Source organism: Durio zibethinus, chromosome 11 (genome assembly GCF_047325235.1).
Source record: "Durio zibethinus cultivar Kanyao isolate XHJ-2024 chromosome 11, ASM4732523v1, whole genome shotgun sequence".
NCBI lineage: Eukaryota > Viridiplantae > Streptophyta > Magnoliopsida > Malvales > Malvaceae > Durio > Durio zibethinus.
In genome coordinates, this window is record NC_143172.1 from 25,459,652 (window position 1) to 25,484,197 (window position 24,546).

Genomic DNA, 24,546 nt, shown 5'->3' on the forward strand with positions numbered 1-24,546 from the left:
TATCAATATGCTTTGTTTTAGCATGGTACATTACATTCTTACTCAAATCTAAAGCACTCTGGCTATCACAAAATATCACATACTTTTTCTAATTCAACTCCAATTCAAGAAAAAAATGTTTCATCCAAAGCATTTCTTTACCTGCTTCGGTTGTTGCAATATACTTAGCCTCTATAGTTAACAAAGTAACACACATCTGTAACTTAGACTGTCAAGACACAGCTCCTCTTACAAAAGTGAACAAATACCCTGAAGTAGATTTCTTACCATCAAAATCACCTACCATGTCAGTATCAGTAAACTCTTCTAGAACTGGTTGTGAAACTTCATAAGTCAAAGATATTTGAGGTGCCCCTCAAATATCTAAAAATTCATTTCACTGCTTCCCAATAAACCTTTCTTGGATTAAAAAGAAATCTGCTTACTACACTAACTGTATGAACAATGTCAGGCGGTGTATAAATCATAAGATACATTAAAGAATAGACTGCAGAAGAATAAGAAATACTAGACATAGCTAGTTGCTCTTCCTTAAACACTGACAAAATTTTTTACTTAGATGAAAATGGTTAGCAAGTGAACTGCTAACTGATTTAGCATGTTACATGTTGAATCTACTAAGCACTCGTTCAATATACTTTTTCTGTAACGATCACAGTTTTTCAGCTCACCTATCCTGGATAATATTCATATAAAAAATCTGCTTTGCTGGACCTAAATCTTTCATATCAAAAGACTTAAAGAATTGTTCTTTCAACCTGTAAACCATACTAGCATCTAGTCCTACAATCAACATATCGTCAACATATAATAAGAGAATAATAAAGTTACCATCAAAAAATTTTTTAACATACACACAAGAATCTGCTGCCATTCTTTTATAGCTATGACTTACTATAAAAAAATCAAACTTCTTGTATCACTATTGTGGAGCTTGTTTCAAGCCATAGAAGCTTTTTTTTAATTTACAAACTAAGTGCTCTTTCTCTTTCACTTCAAAACCCTAAGGCTGATTCATATAAATATCTTTTTGTAAGTCATCATGTAATAATGCAGTTTTAACATCAAGTTACTTAAGCTCAAGATTTAAACTAGCTGCTAATCCCAGTACCACTCGAATGAAACTCATCTTTACAACTGAAGCAAAGATCTCATCAAAATTAAGGCCTGATTTCTAAGAAAACTTTTTTACTATCAATCGAGCTTTGTACCTCACTAGTTTGTCACCATCTATTTTCAACTTGAACATCAATTTATTCTTTAATGACCTCTTTTTTTTTGAAAGTTTAACAAGATCATAAGTATCACTTTTTCGTAATAACTCCATCTCTTCTTTCATTATTTTTAACCAGTGCTCTCTATCCGGAGTAGTCTATACATTTTGAAAGCTTTCTGACTCCCCTTCACTGGTAATTAAAATAAAATCTAAACTTGGATACCTATTAGATGACCTGCATTTTCTAGTAGATCTTTTAGATTGAGACTCTACATCACCTAATGTCGAAAGTACCTCCCTTTGCTCAACACTCTCAGGTAAAGAGGATTGCTTCATCTGCTTAAAACTAATTAAATCTGGCTCATCACTAAGTATGGTTGGCTCATTCATATCATCAAGTTCTGTTTTTTGTTCATTTTCATCATCTGTGTCTCTTTCTTGTGGAACATCTGTCAGTGTTGAAATATCATACTCAATAGTGATTCGTGTAGTCTTTTCATTTTTTTCAAGGTTTACTATAATTTTTTTTCATGGAAGATCAAATCTCTATTTTTGACTATTTTTCTCTTCACTGGATCTTATATCCTGTAGTCAAATTCCTCATCACTATATCCCACAAACACATTATGTGTAGCTTTACTGTCAAGCTTTGACCTTTGCTCTTTCGACACATGCATGAATGCTTTACACTAAAAAACTTTCAAATAAGAGTATGAAGCATCTTTCTCTATCCACACTCTTTTTGAAATATCAAAATCCAAAGAAACTGATGGTGATCTGTTAAGCAAATAACAAGCTGTGTTGATTACTTTACCCCAGAATGACTTTGGTAATTTTACCATCCTCAACATACATCTGACTTTTTTCATAATAGTGCGATTCATCCTTTCAGCTATATCATTATGCTGCACTGTTCTAAGTTCTATCATCTTATGCCTAATCTCATGCTTTGAACAATACTCTTCAAAGTTTTTGAATGTGTATTCCCCATCATTATCAGTCTGAATACACTTTAAGGATAATCCTGTCATCCTTTCCACCATGGCATAAAATTTTTAAAAATACTGCAATATCTGACTTTTATTTTTTAACATATACACCCAAGTCTTACGTGAAGCATCATCAATAAAAGTAACAAAATATCTACTACCACCTAATGACTCAACCTCAATGGACCACATATGTCAGAATAAATTAATTTCAATATATTTTTTTCTTTAAGAACTTTTACAAAAAAAAAATCCTATGATGCTTATCAAACAAATAATAATCACATGAATCGAGAGATATACCTTTGGTCAAGGGAATGAGAGACTGTGTTACCAAAACCTGTAACCATTTCTCATTCATGTGTGCCAACCTCTTGTACCACAAGTTTGCTGAAGCATCATCTTCAATGGCATTTATCTGATTACCATTCAATTGCAACCGTGTCTTATATATTATGCAGCATAATTTTTTCTTTACAACTACCATAAATCCTTTGAGAAGCTTCCATTGGCCATTCTTTTGTCGACTTTCATATCCCTCCTTATCAAAGACATTAATAGCAAACAAGTTCATTTTCATATCTGGAATGTGTCTGACATCCTCCAAAGTCAACATGCAGCCTGTACTAGTTTATACATCCATATCACCAATCTTAATAATCTGTGACACACTTTTATTTTCCATCTTGATACAACCAAAGTCTCCTACTTTATAAGTTGTAAACAACTCTCTCTTAGGAACACAATGATATGCCGCTCCTGTGTCAACTATCCACTCAATGTCGGGATCACCAACATGATTACAATCACTATGTGTATAAATCAAAGTAACTGAATCACTATCTGGATTCACTACTGTAACATTGTCATCATCTGAACTCTTGTCTTTCTCATCTTTTCATTCTTGCTTCAAGATTTTACATTGTCATTTTATATGACCTGCCTTACCACAATGAAAATACTTCACTTTATCTCTAGACATAGATCTATGTTTAGATTTACTATGACCATTTAAGTTCTGACCTTTGTCGATATTTTTATCCATATTCTCTGTGATCATAACTTGATTCCCAAGGTCTACATCTTTCGTCTTGCTTCTTTATTAAGCATATTATCCTTTACCATTTTCAATGTCACTTTATAATCAGGAGCTGAATTAAGAACAGTCACAACTAGAGTATTCTAGCTGTCTGACAATAAACCTAAAAAAAATAACGCCTTCATTTCATCATCCATCTTAAGCTTTATAGTAGTTATCCGATTAAATATATCTTAACAATCACTCAAGTGCTTTGTAACAGATCATCCATCCCTGTACTGTAAAGTTGTAAGCTTTTTAACAAGCATAACTTTATTCATTTCTGTTTTTCTCTTATACAATGCCGTCAATTTTTTCAAACAATGTGAGCATCTGACTTTTACGCTGCATGATGGAACGCATTGATATCAACCTATTTTCTGATTGTAGCCAGCATCTTTTTGCCTAGCTTTTTTTAGCTTTCATCTTTCATTTCTACTGGTTTAGCATAATCACCCAATACTGACTCATACAAATTTTTACAGTATAGATGATCCTCCATCATAGGCTTCCAAATTAAATAATTCGATACTTTCAATTTTATCATGGCACCTGTATCACCTTCCATGATCTTAAATAGAATTTACTTCTGTTTTGGGTTGCTTCTGTATTGATGTCTCAAAATAACATCGCTTTGATACCATTTGTTGCGCCTGAAGCAATAATCACAATAATACAAAAGCAATATATCGTAATAAACCCACAGCAATAGATAACAATCAATAATAAAAAACGTAAAAAAATAAAGTACACCAAGATTTACGTAAAAAATCCTCCAATGTAAAGGAAAAAATCACGGATCACCAGAAAAATCTCTACTATCAAATAATGGATATATAAAGTTCTTCTCTAATTAAAACTAGAGCTAATCAACAACTAGAGAGATAATTGGAGAAATTTCACCAAATAGGTGACTCAACAAATACACCATGGATTTGTTTCTAGAGAACTTCAAACCCGATCTTCACCGTTCAGAATGTAGAACTCTGAATTATAAACCTATTAACAAAGTTTTAGCTTAATCGGACCATGGATCCATTTTTATTCAATCAACTCTCCCTTTTTTTTTTCTCTTTATTTTTTATGGCTTTCTTCTTTCTCTTATTGGTTTATGACACCACCTTAAAACAACTCCACATCTTTTTTATTAAGTAGCTAAGACTCTGTGTAAAAAAAAAAGACCCTAACACCTTTACTTGATCCAAAACTAATTACATGGGCTGGATCCCATTTTCCTAACACGTCGAACCATGTTAATCTGAGGTAACAAAGGTTGCAGCTGTCCTGGCTGGTTACCACCTAGGACTCCAAACCTGAAGATGCCCCCACATCTTTCTGGTTCACTCCCTGACTCAGGTGGTTTAAAGCCCTTAATTTTATCTGACTTTGATCGGCAAAAAAAAAAAAAAAAAATCCTAACATCAAAAGGGAAATAATAATATGTTTTAAGAGTCCTTGGTTTTATTTAGGTATTCTTGAAAACTTTTTATTTCATGGTGATTACATTATCATTTATTTCTAGTTTGAAGGAGAATTTTGTGAAGGAAGATTGTCTCAGATCTGCAGGAGAAAATGTTGATGTAGCAGGACAGTAACTTGGACAAAATGAATCAATTTGTTTTTGCGGTGCGTGGGTTAGGATCAATTAAGCCGCCTAAAAAGAAAAAAAGGGACGCCAAAGAGATCTACCATGATAAAAGAACACATTCTAAGATAACTCTTCGTCCAAAAACGGAAACAGAACTTGCTGAACTACCAAAGTCGCCAGACTGCCTTTCATTTATTACCTGGTACTTGCAAACCAACTATGAACTGGCAGCTATTCCCCCCTTATTCTTTCATCGCATACTTCTTCTCCAAGTGTTGGATTTGTCTGGTACAAATATCAAATCTTTACCCAAATCTCTTCCCAAGTTGGTTGCACTAAAAAAGCTATGCTTGAGACAATGCAAACTTTTCATGGAACTATGACCCCAGGTTGGCAAACTCAAGAATCTTGAGGAGCTTGATCTTGAAGAAACTCAGATTATGGATCTTCCTGCAGAAATTGGAGAGCTTGTCAAGTTAAAACAGTTGAGAGTGTCGTTTTATGGGCATGCAAATTGTAGCAAAAAGAGGTTGCTATCAAACATAGTGGTTCGCCCTGGAACAATATCGAATCTCTCGCAACTGATTGAATTGAGCATTGATGTGGATCCAGCAGACAAACGGTGGGGTGATTCAGTGGAAGCTGTTGTTAAGGAAGTGTGCCGCTTAAAAGCGTTGAAAAGTCTTAGATTATACCTGCCAAAAGTCCAACTTTTAGATGATTGTAGATCCGATAGCAAATCATTGATGTATCCTTCACTGTCAGGCTTTAGATTTGTTGTTGGCTATCAGAAAAGAAGAAGCATTTCTCGTGTACCTGATCAAGTTGAAGCACAATTCCGAAATTGGGAAAAATGCTTGAAGTTTGTGAATGGTGGAAACATCCCGATTGAAATAAGAAGGGTACTTAACTACTCTACTTCATTTTTCTTGGACCACCATGCAACAGCTCTGAATCTATCTGAATTTGGGATCGAAAATATGAAGAGGCTAGAGTTTTGCTTGTTGGCAGAGTGTAATAAGATGGAAACCATCATTGATGGAGAGATGCATTACGAAGGAAATGAAAATATTGATCAATCTGAAGTTCACCCGAGTTCTGCAAAACATGTACTTGAATCACTGAAATATTTGAGCATTTACTACCTGGAGAATTTAGGAAGTATTTGGAAAGGACCAGTTCAATACGGTTGTTTTTCTAAGTTGAAATTCATAGCATTTCATACGTGCCCCCAGCTGAGTGCCATTTTCCCACATGCTTTGCTTGAAAATTTTGTCAACCTGGAAGAAATCATTCTTGAAGACTGTCCTAGAGTCACCAGCCTAATAAGCCAAGCATCAATCTGCACAATGTCAGATAATTCTCTTCCTCGTTTGAAAAGATTGTTACTTCTTCACCTCCCAGAGTTGGTAAGCATTTCTAACGGTCTTCCTATTGCACCTAAATTAGAAAGCATCAGCTTTTACAGTTGTCCGAAGTTTAAAAGCATATCAAAAATGGAATTGTCAAGCACAAATCTTAAAATGATCAAGGGCGACAGTCAGTGGTGGGCAGATATAAAGTGGAATGAAACGGAGTGGGGGACTGGGGCAGATTATTTAATGCGTATTTTTTCTCCAATCAGTAAAGACAGAGATGTGATGACACAATTGATAGAAGATCCAGATATATTCGAAGCCTCGATAAAACGTGAAGAACAGCCAGGTAATTTGTTTTCTCACCCTATTGTTTTTATCTTTTTTTTTATTGCCTACGTCGGTTTGAAATTAAAGAGGTAATATCTTTCGGTGCTTTGAATCCGAAGTTTATTTCAATTAATTCGTGTAATCACTCCTAAAAGATAGCATCTAGATCTCTAACTACCTGAAATCACATATATAATTACTAAATTTTTTGAATGTCTAATACTTGCAATATTGTTACAAAAGGAAAAGTGATCATAACAGAGTTTGAACCTCAAGATCACAAGATTTCGGATTCTGCTCCGATCAGTAAAGACAGAGATGTGATGACACAATTGGTAGAAGATCCAGATATATTCGAAGCCTCAATAAAACGTGAAGAACAGCCAGGTATTTTGTCTTCTCATCCTATATTTTTTTCTTTTTGTTTTTTTTTTTTTTTTTTTTTTTCTGATAAGCTGTGCTTTATTTATTCAAAGAAAAGCAGAAGTCTGCTACAATCCAATTACAACTAGCATACACTAACATTAATTATTTACATAACAGTCCGTATACTGGTGCTAATATTCCAAGCAGCACACAAATCCTTATTCATTTAGTCCGCAGCAACCGAGTTTTTTCCTTTTGTTTATTGCCTACGTGGGTTTGAAATTAAAGAGGTCATATATTTCAGTGTTTTGAATCCGGAGTTTATTTCAATTAATTCATGTAATCATTCTTAAAAAATGACATCTAACAAGTCTCTCACAACCTAAAATCACTTATATATAATTATTAAAATTTTTGAATGTCTAATATTCTTGCAATGTTGTTACAAAAGGAAAAGTGGTCATGACAAAGTCCGAACCTCAAGATCACAAGATTTCGGATTCTGCTCCGATCGACGGCGATTGTAGTCCGTACAGCAAGATGGGAACAGGCCAGCTGCCGGAATTGTTTGCGAGTGATCACAAGAGGGAAAATAGAAATGATAATGTCAAAAGAAAGTTGAGGGAAAGACGTAGGAGGCAAGAATTTAAATCCCTTATTTCTTCTCTTAAATCTCTATTGCCTCCTGATACCAAGCGAAAGTGCACAATACAAGATATCTTAGAGAGGGCACAGAGCTATATACTGCTCCTGCGAAATAGGATGATTGAACTGTGTGCTTCGAGAGATGAGTTAAAGAAACTTCAGAGTAGCTTTGACTCGAAAATGAGCTCTAATGACTATTCCTCAAGCGGTGTTGTTGAAGTTCGATCATGTTCGGATGTTGTCAATGTTATGCTCCGTTCGAGCTTGGGGGGGCAAGCTTTCACACTTTCAAGGGTGCTAGAACTACTGCTTGAGGAGGGACTTGAAGTTGTTTCATATACTGCATCCACAGTTAATGGACGATGGATTCATACCATCCAATCTAAGGTATAATCTACTGCAAGGTCGAGGGTTTTTTTTTTTTTTTTTGGTTGGTTATTACAATATTGCAGGCTAACCAAGTGCGACCCTATTTTGCTGTTACAGGTGGGTTATTATGTGAAATGCTTTGATACATCCGTGCTGCAACAGAAATTGGCAACAGAAGTCTCTTAGTATGACAGTTTTTCCAAGGGCGATAGACACGTGTTTCAATATGAATAATGTTGAGATTGATTTTTTCTTTTTTATACCTTCTATAATTTAGACATACGACACTTTTGTTTTGTGGGTTTTCAAACTATTTTAATAATTTGTTTTCCTTCCTTTAATCCTTTAATCCTTTAATTGTACTACGGAAATTTGGTGACACGAAACATTTTCAAAGTTTGTCTTTTAAACTTGAGTAGCTTTTTGTTTGAAGCTGATTGTACTATTGAATCTTGGGCATTCTATTAGGAAGAACCAGGGCCAGAAAAAAAAGAAGGCTTGTTTTGTTTATGATATCTGTATGAACTTTAAGTTTTCGTATAATCATTTTTAAAAAATAATATTCAATTGATTTAAAATTCTAATCATATCATGTGCAAATTTTTTTTAAGATATATTCTTATACCGTAATCTCCTTTGTTAAAAAAAAAAAGATTATCCCAGGAAAAAAATTATTTAAAATGTGGTAATTGAAAATTAGTAAAACATACAAAATTACCATGTCTAAAAGAATCCATCTAAATTATAGGCTGAAAACAGTCTCTTGAGAACTACCATAAAAGGGGACCAAAAGTCAAGTCAATTATATAAATCATAGTGAACTGAGGTAATCTTTTATCAAACTGAAAAGTGGGGTAGCATTAGAAAATCCCTCCAATCTCTGGAATACGATTCCATCCATCCTGGCCTGAACTCCATCAGAAAATGTCAGGTCTTGCACCAGTTCTTTTAGTGTTCTGTCTACTCCAACTATGGAGCTCCCTATGCCACTTAGGATCTCTGGTAGTGTTGGAGAAGGTCTTGATAACTCGACTAGTGTAACCTAATTCATTATATTACATACGTCAATATTTGAGTAAGCATTATTTTCCAAAATGATATATGATGTATAATTAATTTTCACATACATCCATAATGCATTATGACTTGTATCACGTTGAAACTTATGCTCTCAATGCTTTGCAGATAACCATAAATGTGTGTCCTATTCTATCATACGGAAGGATGCAGTTCCATCATACAGAATTTTCTAGTGCAATACTGCTGCGCTATATGTCAGAACCTTTAGGTCTCTTTTCATATTTGGCCTTCCATATAGAAGTATCTCTGAAGTATTAAACCAAGGATTCTACAAGAACATAATATTGTCTGAAGACTAACATCCTCATATAATCCGTCCTAGGGGTTATAATATCCAAATTCATAACAGAAAAACTTTTATGGATATTAAGTATCATCAAATTACAGGGTTCACCAACGACTTTGAAGTAGTGCTTTTCGCAAATGATACGGTGATAAATAATAGTAATATCCATCCTAGGAATAAGTTTCTGTGTCTTAAAATGAAGAGTAAAGAACTAACTTGTCTGTCTTGGGGTATATTGGTCTTATGTTTTGCAATGGCAATAGCCCGAGAAAGTCCCCCAATAGCATCAATTAAACCCCGTGAAGCTGCATCTTTACCTGCCCATACTCTGCCTTGTGCTACCTCTTCCATCATTTCTACCTGTTGAATGACTCAAATTCAGATGGTTATTTTTTTTCTTTTCCCCGTTTCCTTTTAAGAGAAAAATAAAGAGGAAACTTAGCATTACATCTAAAACTGAAGATAAAAAGATACATACAGGCATTGATCTCGAAAGAGCAGCCTTATCTCGAAATTGTTTATAAGCATTCTGCGCAGACTTTGCAAAAAGTTCAGCTTCATCCAGACTGGTATATATTAAAGTTAGTTCTCTTGTAGTCTATTAAAAAAAAGAATCCAAACAAAAAAGGCAGCTTCCTGTGATCCAAAGCCCCCAAAGTAAAGAAGACCAGGCAGGAAATAGGACAAAGAATAATTAATAGGCAAAGGCCATGTGGGAAAACACTTATTTACAGCTGGTTGTAATCTTGTAATCTGTAAATTTATATTTGTATCTTTAGAATTAAGTATTTGTATCCCTAAAATTAGGATAGACAATCCCTCAATTATAGGATTAGTTTTTAAGGAAGATTTAATTTCCTAGTTTAACCCCTAGTTAGTTGTATATAAACCTAAGATTCTTGTATAATTCTCAATAAGCAGTTTTTCAACATACATTCAATTTCCACACTGATTTATTTCTTAGTTTTTTCACACAGTATCAGAGCTTTAGGCTCTTCTTGGGAAGCAAAATTTTCAGCTTTCATTACTGACTTTTTTAGGCCTTCATTGTCGAATCCTGTTTAGGCCTTCATCTGTTTAGGCCTTCATTGCCGAACCCTTTCAAAAAAAGATATCGCTACCACCCAATTTGAGAAAATGTTAACTGAAAAAATCACTGGAGTACTACAGATGTCTCTGAAACAAGGAGAGTTCGACAGGGAAGAGATTGAAAAACTAAGAAACTTATTGAAAATCCTTAAAAAGCCTACTGTGGTATGTTTTTTGGGTAAGGTTTCTAGTTCAGGTAAAGTTTTCGGTTCTCATGGATTAAATGTCTCGGCTAAGCCTATTACGAGTTCTTGAGTGATTGACTCAAAAGCCATAGACCACATGACACATTTCTCACAAAAGCTTAGTACATATAACCTGTGTCCTAGTAATAAGAAAATTGTTGTTACAGATGGTTCACTTACCACAATGGCAGGATTAGGAGATGTTCAAGTTAATCCCTCGTTTGTTCTAAAAAATGTTTTTCATGTTCCTGGATTGTCTACTAATCTGATATCTATACAAAAACTTACCAGAGATATGAATTGCAAAGTAACTTTTTATCCCTCTTATTGTGAATTTCAAGCCCAGAGTTCGGGGAAAATGATTGGACTTGCTAAGAAGAAGGATGGACTATACTATCTTGAGACATCAAATAACACAAGTAGTATCAAGAATAGTTTACCTTTGTCATTTCTTTCTGAAAAATCTTTCAATAAAGACAAAATATGGCTTTATCATTTTCGTCTTGGACATCCTTCTTTTGGAACCTCAAGAAACATGTTTCCTTCTTTGTTTAAAGGATTAAATGTCGAAGATTTTCATTGTGATGTTTGCGAACTTGCAAAGCATAGACGTGTGTCTTTTTCAATCAGTAACAAAAGAAGTTCTACTCCCTTTTACTTGATTCATAGTGACATTTGGGGTCCCTTAATAATTCCTAATATTTCTAGTGCGAAATGGTTTGTTTCATTCATAGATGATTGTACCAGGGTCTCTTAGGTTTTTTTACTTAAATCCAAATCAGATGTGAATAGAATGTTTATAAGCTTCCAAAACATGATCCAAAATCAATTTGGAGTGAGAATCAAGAGATTTAAGTCTGATAATACAAGAGACTACTTCAACCAGAGTCTATCTACCTATTTTCAAAAAGAGGAGATTATCCATAAGTTATCTTGTGTTAATACTTCACAGCAAAATGGAGTGACAAAAAGGAAAAATAACCATTTACTAGTCACAACCTGAGCCTTTCTTTTTCAAGCAAATGTACCTAAATTTTACTTGGGGAAAACTGTTCTCACTAGCACACATATTATAAATAGGTTACCTTCAAGGGTTTTAAGATTTAAAACTCTTATGAAACTACTCTCATAATTTTATCCCAACTTCAATACCACAAACAATCTCACACCTAGGATATTTGGTTGTACATCATTTATTCATGTTCACAGTCATAACAAGGAAAAGTTGAATCCAATAACGATTAAGTGTATTTTTGTGGGGTATTCTTCAACTCAAAAAAGATATAAATGCTATCATCCTCATACCAAAAAATTTTATGTGTCTGCAGATGTCACTTTTGAAGAAAATAAACCATTTTTTACTCAACCTTATCTTCAGGAGGAGACTTCATTCATGGAAGATAAGGATAAAGACTTCTTTTTGCTTGATTTATCCCCTTCTTCAACATTTACACCTATTAATTCTTCTGAGTCCAAACCTGTTTCTGTTGACCCCAAGTCAAACACTGAATTTGAGTCTGAACCCATTCCAAATACAGAAGATGTGACAAAGGATAATATTGTTCTTGATTCTATGAAGGAATTACAGGTGTACTCAAAAAAAAAAGTTTCAGATCCTGAACCAGTGCCAGTTCAAGAACCTGATCCTAACTCTGAAAATGAGGTAACTACAGTTTTTTACTCTGTTTCTCAAAATAAGCATGAATCTCCTAAAACTATAACTAGTGATTATGATCTGCCTATTGTCATTAGGAAAGGAACCAAAGAATGTACTAAGCATCCACTATACCCAATTTCTTATTTTATGTCATTTAAAAAATTCTCACCATCTCACAAAATTTTTTTGTGAGCCTAAACACTATTTCTGTTCCAACTACATTATCCGAGATATTATCCAGTGAAAAATGGAGGCAAGCCATGAAAATAGAAATGGAGGCCTTAGAGAAAAATCAGACATGGGAACTGGTAGAGTTGCTTAAAGAAAAAAAATCCAGTGGGGTGTAAATAGCTTTTTATTATAAAATATAAGACAGATGGTACTGTTAAAAGATATAAAACTAGGTTAGTGGCTAAGGGCTACACTCAAACCTATGGAGTGGATTACCAAGAAACCTTTGCTTCAGTTGTCAAGATGAATACAGTTAAGATTTTGTTATCATTGGCTGCAAATTACTATTGGCAACTTCAACAATTTGATGTAAAGAATGCTTTTCTACATGGTGATTTGGAAGAAGAAATATATATGAAAGTTTCACCGAGATTTGGAGGTCATCTAGAAGCAAACAAAGTACGCAGGCTGAAAAAAGCTTTTATGGCCTTAAACGGTCTCCTAGAGCTTGGTTCGAGAGATTTGCCAAAGTGATGCTAGCAATGAGATATAAATAAAGTCAAGGAGATCACACATTGTTTATCAAGTACTCTGATTCAGGGAGAGTCACAGTTCTATTAGTGTATGTTGATATAATTGTAACTAGAGATGATGAAAAAGAGAGAGAACCTCTAAAACAGTGTTTGGCTAGAGAATTTCAGATAAAAGAGCTATAGAGATTAAAGTACTTCATAGGAATTGAAGTAGCTCACTCACGGCATGGCATTTTCATCTCACAACAAAAATATGTGATGGATCTTCTGAAGGAAACTGGGAAACTTGCATGTAAACTTGCAAATACCCCTATAGATCCTAATCATAAAATTGGAGAAGCTAATGAAGATGCTACTGTAAATAGAAAGATGGACCAAATATTAATTGGAAGACTCATTTATCTCTCACATACTAGACCTGATATAGCATATACTGTGAGTGTGGTAAGTCAATTTATGCATAGTCCTAAAAAAGTGCACCTACAGGCAGTCTACCGTATATTGTACTATTTGAAAGCCAATCCTGAGAGAGGTATCTTATTCAAAAGAAATTTAGGGTTAGTTCTAGAAGCATATACAGATGCTGATTATGCAGGTTCAGTAACTGATAGAAGATCCACCTCATGCTACTGCACTTTCTTAAGTGGTAATCTTGTGACTTGAAGGAATAAAAAACAGAATGTGATGACAAGATCAAGTACTGAAGCAGAGTTCAGAGCAATGGCTCAAGGAATTTGTGAACTACTATGGTTAAAGATTATCTTAGAAGACTTGAAGATCAAGTGGGATGGACCAATGAGACTCTACTGTGATAATAAGTCTGCAATAAATATTGCACACAATCCTGTGCAACATGATAGAACAAAACACATTGAAGTAGACCGACATTTCATAAAGAAAAAATTAGACAGTAGGTTGATTTGTACACCTTATGTATCAACCAAGGGTCAACTTGCAGATGTGTTCACTAAAGGTCTCAATAGTGTAACATTTCAAGAAATTATTTTCAAGCTGAGAATGAAAAACACCTATTCACCAGCTTGAGGGGGAGTGTGGAAAAACACTTATTTACAGCTAGTTGTAATCTTGTAATCTGTATATTTATATTTGTATCTCTAGAATTAAATATTTGTATCCCTAAAATTAGGATAGACAATCCCTCAATTATAGGATTAGTTTTTTAAGAAGATTTAGTTTTCTAGTTTAACCCTTAGTTAGTTGTATATAAACCTAAGATTCTTGTATAATTTTCAATAAGTAGTTTTCCAACAGACATTCAGTTTTCACACTGATTTATTTCTTAGTTTTTCCACAGACTAAAACTTGGCTTTTAACTCAGGTATGAAATCATACTGTACTCTTGATATCTTTTCACTTTCTATCTAATGGAAATATGCAACAAGGGCATTCACCTTAAAGGCCGCTGCTCAGCTGCAAAAAGTTCAGCATATCTTCCCCTTGATATGACCTCCTTATTGAAGCCAATCTTTTCATATAAGTTCCCCAAATTAAACTTCCCTACAAGCAAGAGAAGGGAAAACAAATAAAATCGATTTTATGACTCACAAAAATCCAAAAGGTTTTCAGTCAAAAAAGCAATTTGTTCATAAAATCGAGGAAAGGGCAATTAAGATCCACAAAGCATTATACTATCATAGTATCATCTTTCTTTTTATTTGATTAACTAGAAATGCATAATGAAGATAGCAGTGTAAAAAGGGATCAATTCCTGTATGTGAGTATTTTGGTGTACAGTGACAAGAAAAATAGAAATTGAATTATTCATTCAACAAACTTTTGATTATTTCTAGTCAAAGATCTGCACCAGTATATTTCCATAACAATATTTGTGAAGTCCAAATATTCAAGGTGTCTGCCATTAGTCTAGTCATAAGAAAGTAAAGGAATGAATTCAAGTGATTAGTTTGCAGGTTTTCTTGTTGAAGAAGCATTGTGTTAGCATAACAATTAATCTCTAATTCGACAAGGACATGAATTAAAAGAAAAAGGTTACAAAAAAATACAAAAGTAGTGACCGTGTATAAAATGAGACGTAAGATCATTTCATGTCACAGATAGCAACTGGTAAGCCGGTATGAGGGTTGGATATTTTAGTTTTGGAGGACAAACACAATGGAAAAATGTTTGATTTTCAAGGTTTCTAAAAATGTTTTTAAACTTGTTATAAGTTTCAGATAATGAGGACCCAAGAAAAGTTTATAACCTATATCTTTTAGATTTTCATTTTTTTTTTCCCTCTGACCACATTTTATATTCTTCTTACAGTTATCATTCATGTCATGAGAGAAACAGGAAAAAAAAAAATGAAATCAGCCTTGCATATGTAGCTTACACATAGGCAGTTTTCTATCTGCCCAACCAACTTTAATCTCTTTATTTTACAGCCACACAAACTCCATGCTTATCAAATTTCAGAGTTGATTCACCTGTGACAACTCCGATTGAACCAGTTAAAGTCAAATTTTCAGCTACGATAGTCTGAGCTGCCATAGCCATATAATATCCCCCACTAGCGGCCACATCAGACATGGATGCTATGACAGGTTTAGATGCAGCCAAAAGTCTGATTTCCCTCCACATTCTGGATATGATAGATTATAGTTAGCCAATCAACATTAGCAGATTTTCTTTTTCATATTCCATATCATTGTATTTCAAAAAGCAAAGAAAATGTTGAATGCTGGCACACAAAATCAACATCTAAAATGAAACATGACTAAGAATGGGTTAAAAAGAAGAATGACATGTCAAACAAAAGAAAGCATTGTTACTTGGCTACTGGAATCACAGAACCAAGTAATTGTTCCGTTCCTATAATGTTATTTACCATAGGGCACCTGCTTCAACTTAAAATATTCACATGTGCGTGATTTATCTAATTTTAAAATAGTTTCCTATGTCTATCAGAAATTCATGAAACAAAGACCAATAAGATTACACTTACAGTAGGATTGGCAAGGGAGGTTATCAGACTAACCTCTTCTCCAGCCTCACCACCAGAAAATTGACATGGTAAACTTCCATAGAAGCTTATTTATCATGCCAAAAGAAAAGAACTTATAAAATTGATCCAAACTAAATGCACAAACTTTTATGTTCCACAAAATGTTGGAGGACTAAAGATTGATGGGCAATCCGAGAATTTCAAAATGGATTCATCACACAAAACATCAAATATCACTTCACAAGCAAACAAAACATTGCACAGATAACAAAAGCTTATACATTCTTAATTGTTTTGAAAATAATTAAGTCAAACTTTAGAAGCACTTACAAATCTGAAGCAAGAGCATCACCTCCAGGGCTGTCAATTCGAATAATAGCAGCCTTGTATCTTTTTGATTCTACAGTATATAAAAATTTAATTTAAAAAATCACTTTTTCTTTTTTTTTTTTTGGGGGGGGGGGGGGGGGGTTGGGGGAATAGAGGGGATGGTGCCAGTAACCAACCTAAATAAGGCGACACTCATCCAGAAAGTAAATTCTATAAACTTTCCGCATGTAAATGCACACATATTCTTTTGGATAAAAGTAATGGCATGCACAAAAGAAGGATTTCAAAATTAGCCATTTTGTGGTATATAAACACTTTAGTCAGCTTGGTAAAATCCATGATTTTACTCCTTTTTCCTTTCTGCAATTCGACAAGCAAACATTAATGTCCATTTACATGTCTATTTTAATAGCATATAATAATAGCAAATATGATTTAATAGTCTTTATGATTTAAAAATAAACAAATAAATAACTGCAGCCCAACACCATTCATGCCACTGAAGAATATGTAAATTTAAGGACTTCTTATCTTTTGGGCTATTTTCTGTCAGTCACAGTAGAAGGCTGATATTTAAGAACTTGGACATGATCTTATTATAGTGTTTGTAATAATATAAAGAACTTCTATTGATGCAATAAAAATAGGTCCCATTTTATCAACAATAATATTCACGAAAGAGACCATATTCCAAATTCTCTGGCCTTAAGATCAGCTCCTTTTGACCATACATTTATCTCTATTTTTTTCTCTCACTCTTGAATCCTAATTCTCTAATATTTTGCAATTCTGGTCATGGTTATTTTATAAGTCACATCTTCTGCTTGAGTTCTTTCGTCTACATGGTAATGTTTCAAGTCAACTACCAATTTACCCTTTGGAAGAAACATACTTCACAAATAAGACAATTAGATTTTACCTTTTTCTGTACTTGTCAAACCTTAAGCCTTGAAATTTCAGGGGAAAAAAGCTTTTGATATACTTTATTGTTTTGTTCACTCTTTCGAGGTGGAACCAATAATGTGCAGCTGAGACTCAAGTTAAGCGTATACTTTCATTTGAACAGTTCAGATTGCCAAGATCCAGGTTTCTATCAGAATGCATTTAGGTACTGGTAAAACCCAAGCCATCATGTAATCAGACAGATTTGGACTGCTTCAAACATCTATTGCATGAATTGCAGTTAACTTAAAGTTGTATAGAATTTGGTCCTGTTACTTGTAAAATTTAGAGAACGATTTTATTTCAACTACACATCATTGCATGCAAGGTAAAATGAGGAATACCTCGGACACTACGAATCTTCTCAATGATTTGCTCTGCAATGATACCAGAACTTGGCGTACTTAATGGACTCTGCACACGGCTGATGCTCCCAGAGGCTCTGATCACAGCTATTTGGTCTCTACCACCTGCTAAACCGAGAGTCCACTTCCTAACTTTGGAGTATTTCCTACATTTACAAAGAAAGAGAAATCTTAAGTAAATCTGACATGCATGCCACTTTAAGTTGCAAATGGCATAAATATTACACTAGGCTTGGTGTGGTATAAATCATCTCCAAATATATATAATATTAAAGACAATATTTCTTCAATAAAAAAAAAAAATCAGGAATGTAACATAAAAGTGTCTATTGTTGAAGGTTATAAAACTGATAGATTAAAACATGCTCCAACACCAGGTACACATTGGAAAAAGAAGAAAAACAAAAGGAAAAAGCAAAGATTATTGAAAACAGAATTTCTAGAGCATTCCTAATGTAAGTCTTAGGTCACCCAAACCATTGAACCAGTATTTTAAAGTTTCTAAGTAACTGTGACCTTTAGGAGATTAAACAGATGAACACTAGCATCCATTACCTTGATGCTCAACTTAATATGGAAAGAAGAAAATTTTTTTTTAGGAACATGTAATTAGGGTTTGAGCCACACGATGAAGATAAACCACCCCCACCCCCCTTCCAAGGGTTTTGAAACTAAAAGTCTAAAAACTTCAAGTGGAAAATTTAAAGATTCAACAGTTGGAAGTCCCCTAAGGGACTATAATAGAAAAGTTTTATCATAAAAAAATTGAAAGAATAGGGAGTAAGAGAGAGATCTCAATGCCCTGAAGATTATATGGAAATAAATGACAGAAACCCACCTGTAATCAACCATATGAAGCTTTTTATCCTTTTGGACTCCAAGCCTCTCTTTTAACTTTGAGATAACCTGCAGAAGTTACAAACATCAAATAGTTTTCATAAGAGAGCTAGCTTAAAAATAAAACTAGAGACCAACCCCTTACAACAGTTTTTGACCACTCTCTGTCACATTCTTTTTAATATATAGTACAAAGAAGGTATCAAGGGTTAGTAAATGGAACAGAGAGCAAGCTGTCTGAATCACCAAGTTTCTGTATCTCAATAAACTTAAACTATGTTTTAACAGCACAAGATGAAAATTTGCTAAATATTTTATTAGCTCAACTGTATACTGCATTGGCATTTGATGATTCTACCTCATCATCATAATGTATATTTGTTATGAATCCTTCCTCTTTCAGCTTTTCTACTTTATAGACCCCTTCATTAATGAAGTTCTCAACATCTTCACGTTTCTTTCCTGGATAAGATTGCATGAGCCAAAAATTATCTTTAATACTTTGAGATCAAAGCAAAACCACAAAATAGAAAAGGCACCTTTTGAAGAGGAAACTACATCCAACCAATTCCCATATATGTTATCAAGCAACTTAGTAAGCATCTCACAATTTTCTTCTGACATAGTCTTCCGCGTAAGTTGATCCCCAGCACTTTTATATTTACCAATCCTTTGCACCTGTGGTTCAATTCCTATTTTCTCAAAAACACCTGCAAATAGATTTAGACTACCAATCATAACGTTAAAATGCAAGCCACAACTATAGCATTGACAAATATTATTAAACAAAGGTACCCTAAAAGTTGAAAATTTGAAAGTATATCTATTAACCAAGGAGATATAAAAAAGAAAGTAAAGCAACGGCAAGAGAATTATTTTACACATCTATTGAAGCAAATGACTACCTACTGGTTCCATGAATTGCCTTTCTATTCATATTTGAGGATAACTAAATATGAGGCAGTGTGATGATTTTCATTTCCAAGGATTACTATAATAATCTTAAAAGCACCATTCAATTACAATCACCGTATTGCCAAAGAAGAGCTTCTACTAAAGGGAAGGGATATTGCGACTCTTTTTTAGAAAGGGCTGCTAAAACTCTGTTAAAAAACAAACTAACTAAGCCCTAGTTGCCAGGTAACTAGAGCCAACAGCATGAATGTTTCAGCATCTGGCCCTAAACTATTATCTCCCAAAGATTTTTTTTTAAAAACAAAATCTCTATTGCTTTATGACAAGACTGATTAGTAAATTTTAGCAACTCCAAAATCCTCCATGGCATTGCGACCACAGGACTAATGACTAAATAAAGGTGAATGGCTAAAAAAATTCACAAACTCCTTTCTAATTTTTATTCTATTGCAAAATTTAGGATTATCATACTTGAAACTCGGAATACAAAAATTACTAGTTTCAGCAAGTCAATGGTTCTGAAAGGTTGAAACTCTTGCACTGAAAAAACAGTTAAAGAAGGTTCACAAGATACTGAGCAAAGAATTTGTGGTTGGATGAACAAAACCATGGTATCTTAGCTTATGGATGATTGCCTTAAACTTAAGAATAACAAGAAAGATGTAGCCTACCAGAATGGTTAAACTGTTTTAGCAATAGTGGCAATGATACACATATTCCTAATGTAGGAACATAGAGGTATAACCAAAAGGTTTATGGAGGATCAAAGGTTAACTTTTGAGTCTTATATTTTTAGCTTAATTTTGGTAAAACTTACTAGGTATATCCAGGGAACAATAGTTTGGTATATGCTATCTGCTAATCAAATAATTGTGGAGAAGAAAACCTGGGTAATGCTAAAGCTTAAGTTTAAGGTAGAAACATCGAGTGACTTTCCGAAGTTAAAAGAGTTTCCAGTTAAGTAGGTCTAAACGAAAAATATAGAATGTAAATTTACTAAAGACAATGAAGGTAAAGGAGTAAAAATGGACAATTTCAGTGCCTTGAATCAATCATTTAGAAAATACTAGAATTGATGGAAATTTCATTAGATGGATCTGTGCTGGTTGGATGAACTGCAGTGGCTTATCTTGAGTCTTGACTCTTGAGTGAGAAAAAAAATACCCACACAAGTGAAAAATAAAATCTTTTATAATACAGCGAAAAGACTGGCCATGCTTTATGAAACTGAATATTTAGCAGAAATACATGTCAAAGAATTGGATGTTGCAAAGATAGGACACTATGATGAATGTGTTGATAGAAAAGAAATACATCAAAGACGAGTGATGTTGTAACAATTGAAGACATACACGAGAGAACATAGGTAAAATTTGGTCATGGAGATGAATGCCTACGATAATCTTGCTAATGAAGATTTTACTATTTATAGAATGCACATGTCAAAAAAATACCAAAAACAACATGGACAGAAACTATCAAAAAGAACATCTTGTTAGTCTTCTTAGTTCTTACAAAGAATATAGTCCTTATGACAGAACAACAGCATAATAGGATCCACGGAGACAAACCCCATGTAGTGGGACAAGGTTTGATTTATTGTTATTGTTGTTCCTATTTGGCTATTTCTATGTACAAAATGTCTGTGAGCTAAGAATAGGAAGTAGTGAAATAAAATATTTGAAAAGCTCTAGAAAACAAAAAAGATCCATTAAATTGCTATAAAGAACAAAAAAATCATTATATCACACCAAAGTTTTTAAGTTTGGTATTATTTCAGTTGTGGCAAGAAATAAGATTGGGAAAAATTGTGGGGACAGATTGTCCAGGTGGAATCTGTCACCTGATTCAAATCAAACAATTAGAAAGTCCCACATGAAGCATCCAATTTTTCCCTCTAGCTAGACCTACTAATGAAATTGACTTGAGAAAATATTTTATACAGGCTCAAAAGAAATAGGAAAAAATGTCCACCACAAATATAAAAGTTTGAGCTTTAATCATCTTCCTACATACCACCACTTATATGTAGCCAAAAAGAAAAGAAAGAAAAATAAAAAGCTTAAGGTTCCCTTAAGCACAGGCTCTTCAATAGTAATTAAAACGGAACATTGACAAAAGAAACAGTAGGAAGTGAGAGAGATATATTTCTGTCAACTAACCTCCAAGGAATGATGCTTGAACAGTCAGACCATACAATGAAAAATAAGCACTTGATGGGGCGTAGATCTCTTCACATGCACAAGCAAGGTAAAACTCTTTCTCCCCACAGGCAGGGATATATGCAATGATGAATTTACCTGTAAGTTTCAGAAAATATTAAAATTCCAATTCAATCCTTTAACAACAAATTAAGTAGATAAATAAAATCTAAGATACAGATAGAAGATATTTATTACTCTCCAGATATCTACTATATGGTAACACTTGTTAATTTATGAGAAATATGCTTGAAAAAAGTTATCAAAAATCAAGTTGATTAAAAAGTTTATAATGCAAGCTGACTTAAGACATGGGCATTATGTTTGAAACAGAATAAACACAGCACAGTAACCCCAGAAGTTATTCACTGTAACAGATAACTGACTACAAACCCCCCCACCCTTAACTTTTGTATCAAGATCATGTATTTGAAAATTCAGAAATGGTTTAATGTTCTTTAACAGTAGTTAGGGGCTTAGGGCCACAGTAGCCATTTCCCTTCTCAAAGAATAAACTCGCCAGTTTTCACTTGATTAGAATACCCAAGGTCCAAGTCCAACTGTTCAATTTATGTGTACGGATATCCAAAATCGAAGTGAGACAATAAACTCTGTGAAGCTACCTGATTTCTTAAAGTTCAAAATATGCCTTCGAATTTCCTCAACTTTTCCCCATCCGCAGTTCAGAGGTTCAATGTGGAGATAGACACCAGAAATACGAGGATCATATGCAGCTTTTACGAAATTCTCACAAATTTGTGGAAGAGATAATCCTGAAGAGAAACGGCTCTTCAGTTGATCAGATATCTGAACATGGAAAGAGTAGAAACTTTCAAATCCAAAATAAATCAATGATATCAAAAGCTAAAGATGCAAACAATTTCTCAGGAAAAGAAGTTTAAATATTAATACTGGCATTAAGGTTCAGTTGAACCAATCCAGATGCCATTTTTGGCAAGCTTTACATCTCGGACACTTCTCACTCTGGACAGTTGTGTGAATAGGTATATAAAATACGCAGTTCTATCTTACATCAGAACCTGGTTTACCCTTTTTCAATGTGCAAAACATAATAACCGAAAGTAGCAAGAACTATGGTGACAATATAAAAGAAAAAATTTTGATTATCAAACAATCAGAAATATTTACGACTCAGCTAAACAAGATTTAATTTACCCTTTAAATTCAGTCAATTCTTTAGAAAATGACAAACAATGTTTCACAAAAAAATGGATGTATAATCCTTCTATAAACAAAATAACCTTCAAATTGTATTCATTTCACTTAAAGTAGTGTCTCCATTAGCATCTGCCAAAACCCATTTCTTGCTTTATCAAGACAACTATTTACTACCAAATGCATCAAAAAAAAAAAAAAAAAAAAGGGTAAAGAAGCCTAAAGAAAAAGGAAAACTGAAAAGATTCAAAAAACCAAACCTGGCCGCGCAGTTTCATAGTTAAGACGCTGCCTTTTCGAACCCTTTCCCAAGGGAAGGCAATAAGCATCTTAAACTTAACAACGAAACTCTTCCACCCACTCATCTTCTCATACTCCACTTCTCCACTCGGATACTCCTCAGTCTCTGACTTTTCACCACTTCGACTTCCAACTTTTTCTTCTTTTTCTTTCTGAGCCTCGGTTGAAGACGAGGAATCATCGAAAGCTGGAGTGGAAAAAGAGTAAGAGAATGAAAAGCTTTGTCTTTGGAGGTGGGGGTGGAGAGTTGAAGAAGAAATGGAAGGGAAGAGAGAAACAGGAGAGCGGCATTTGGAATGAGAAGGGATTGAAAGAGGTCTTGACAGGATTGTAGTGAAACTTCTTTGGTGGATTTTGGGTGTCGAGTGAGCAGTGTGGAAGAGCAACAGTTTAGACATTTTCTCTTTTTCAGTTTGGCAGGGGATGAACCAAAGAAGAGAAAAGATGAAGAAAGGGAGGAATGGATATGACAAACGGACGACGAAGGAACAAAAAAAAGGTTTAGTTTTGTCCACGTAACAATTTTGGAAATGACACGTTGTCTTGGACATATGATTACGTGAACTGTTTGGGCCGAAACCCAAACTGGAGATTGGACCAGCTTTAGAAAAGAACTCCAATCTTTCGAACACGTTTCCAACCGTGCGGGCCTGAACTTCAGCCGAAAACGTCATGTCATGCAGCAGTTTTTTTAACTGTTGTGTCTACTCCAACTCTGGAATACCCCTATATCTCGGAAATTTGATCTTTTTAATAATAACAACTTTCTCAATAATTATTTTATTAAAAAAATTATCTCATAATAAATTCTAAATTTCCCAGTTAAACTGACAAACATACTCGCCTTCACTGCATGATCATTAAACTGAGGTTGCCCACAGAATTCCTGCTTTCACTCCTTTCACAGGTCAATGCCGAAGTTGCTTGTGATACCAAAGAACAATTCAAGTGGTAATTTTAGAATAACTGATTAAGGCAAGACATTATCCCTTTGATGAAACATCTCATGATGACATTTAATTAACATTTAAGACTATATATCCTTGGGATGAAACATCTCATATTGACATGCTTGCCAGGTTCAAGTTCCAACTTTGGTTTTCTAGATATATATAGCTCTCAAATCTTTTTCCTTTGTGGCTGTCAATTGTATGATCAGGATCTGGAAGGCCGGACATAGCCAGCTAGATAGTTTCTGGAAAAGAGGAATTCAGCATATGCATCTGACTGTCATTTTTGGTGGAAAACAACATTGTCACCCTTTGGTGATGGAACAAGCTCCGTGGAGCCCAACTTCAGTATTGAGATTGGCACTTTCGAAACCCTGAAAAGGAAATATGCATAGCTAAATTCAACAAGTGGTCACATGCCCTGTAGTGAGCTTATTAATGATATATTTCTTAGGTGAACTAAGGGTCCATTGCAAAGCCATGATGTCACTTGATCTTTTCGAAATTCCACTGCTCCTCGATTAGGAGGACCCGACCACCTCTACTCGACCTGTTTTCATTAGTTTGCATTACCCTTTCGCTGACTTACTCCCACATTGTGCCTAGCTTGAAGCCTGGATTTCATGTT

General features: G+C 34.2%; 2 protein-coding genes across 3 annotated transcripts; one reads left to right on the forward strand and one right to left on the reverse strand.

The window, feature by feature from the left end:
• The first annotated feature begins 5,311 nt into the window (after positions 1-5,311).
• Positions 5,312-8,453, forward strand: LOC149516219 (uncharacterized). Its single transcript, XM_089768460.1, has 4 exons — positions 5,312-6,575; positions 6,800-6,943; positions 7,374-7,954; positions 8,054-8,453. Exons 1-4 carry the CDS (start codon positions 5,312-5,314, stop codon positions 8,120-8,122), a joined length of 2,058 nt encoding a protein of 685 aa, XP_089624586.1. The 3' UTR covers positions 8,123-8,453.
• A 146-nt stretch (positions 8,454-8,599) lies between these two features.
• LOC111290593 (serine protease SPPA, chloroplastic-like) lies at positions 8,600-23,868 on the reverse strand. 2 transcript variants are annotated; one of them, XM_022881966.2, is made up of 13 exons: positions 22,929-23,868; positions 22,116-22,299; positions 21,454-21,591; positions 18,916-19,086; positions 18,735-18,838; positions 18,378-18,445; positions 17,519-17,685; positions 16,233-16,302; positions 15,385-15,539; positions 14,350-14,455; positions 9,781-9,868; positions 9,519-9,662; positions 8,600-8,978 (listed from the first exon to the last, which is right to left on the reverse strand). In XM_022881966.2, the coding sequence occupies exons 1-13, from the start codon at positions 23,640-23,642 to the stop codon at positions 8,748-8,750; spliced, it is 2,340 nt and encodes a 779-aa protein (XP_022737701.2). In that variant the 5' UTR covers positions 23,643-23,868; the 3' UTR covers positions 8,600-8,747. The 2 variants fall into 2 exon arrangements, with proteins under 2 accessions (XP_022737701.2, XP_022737703.2); XM_022881968.2 differs by lacking the exons at positions 15,385-15,539; positions 16,233-16,302 and having other exon boundaries at positions 22,929-23,657.
• Positions 23,869-24,546: the final 678 nt, after the last annotated feature.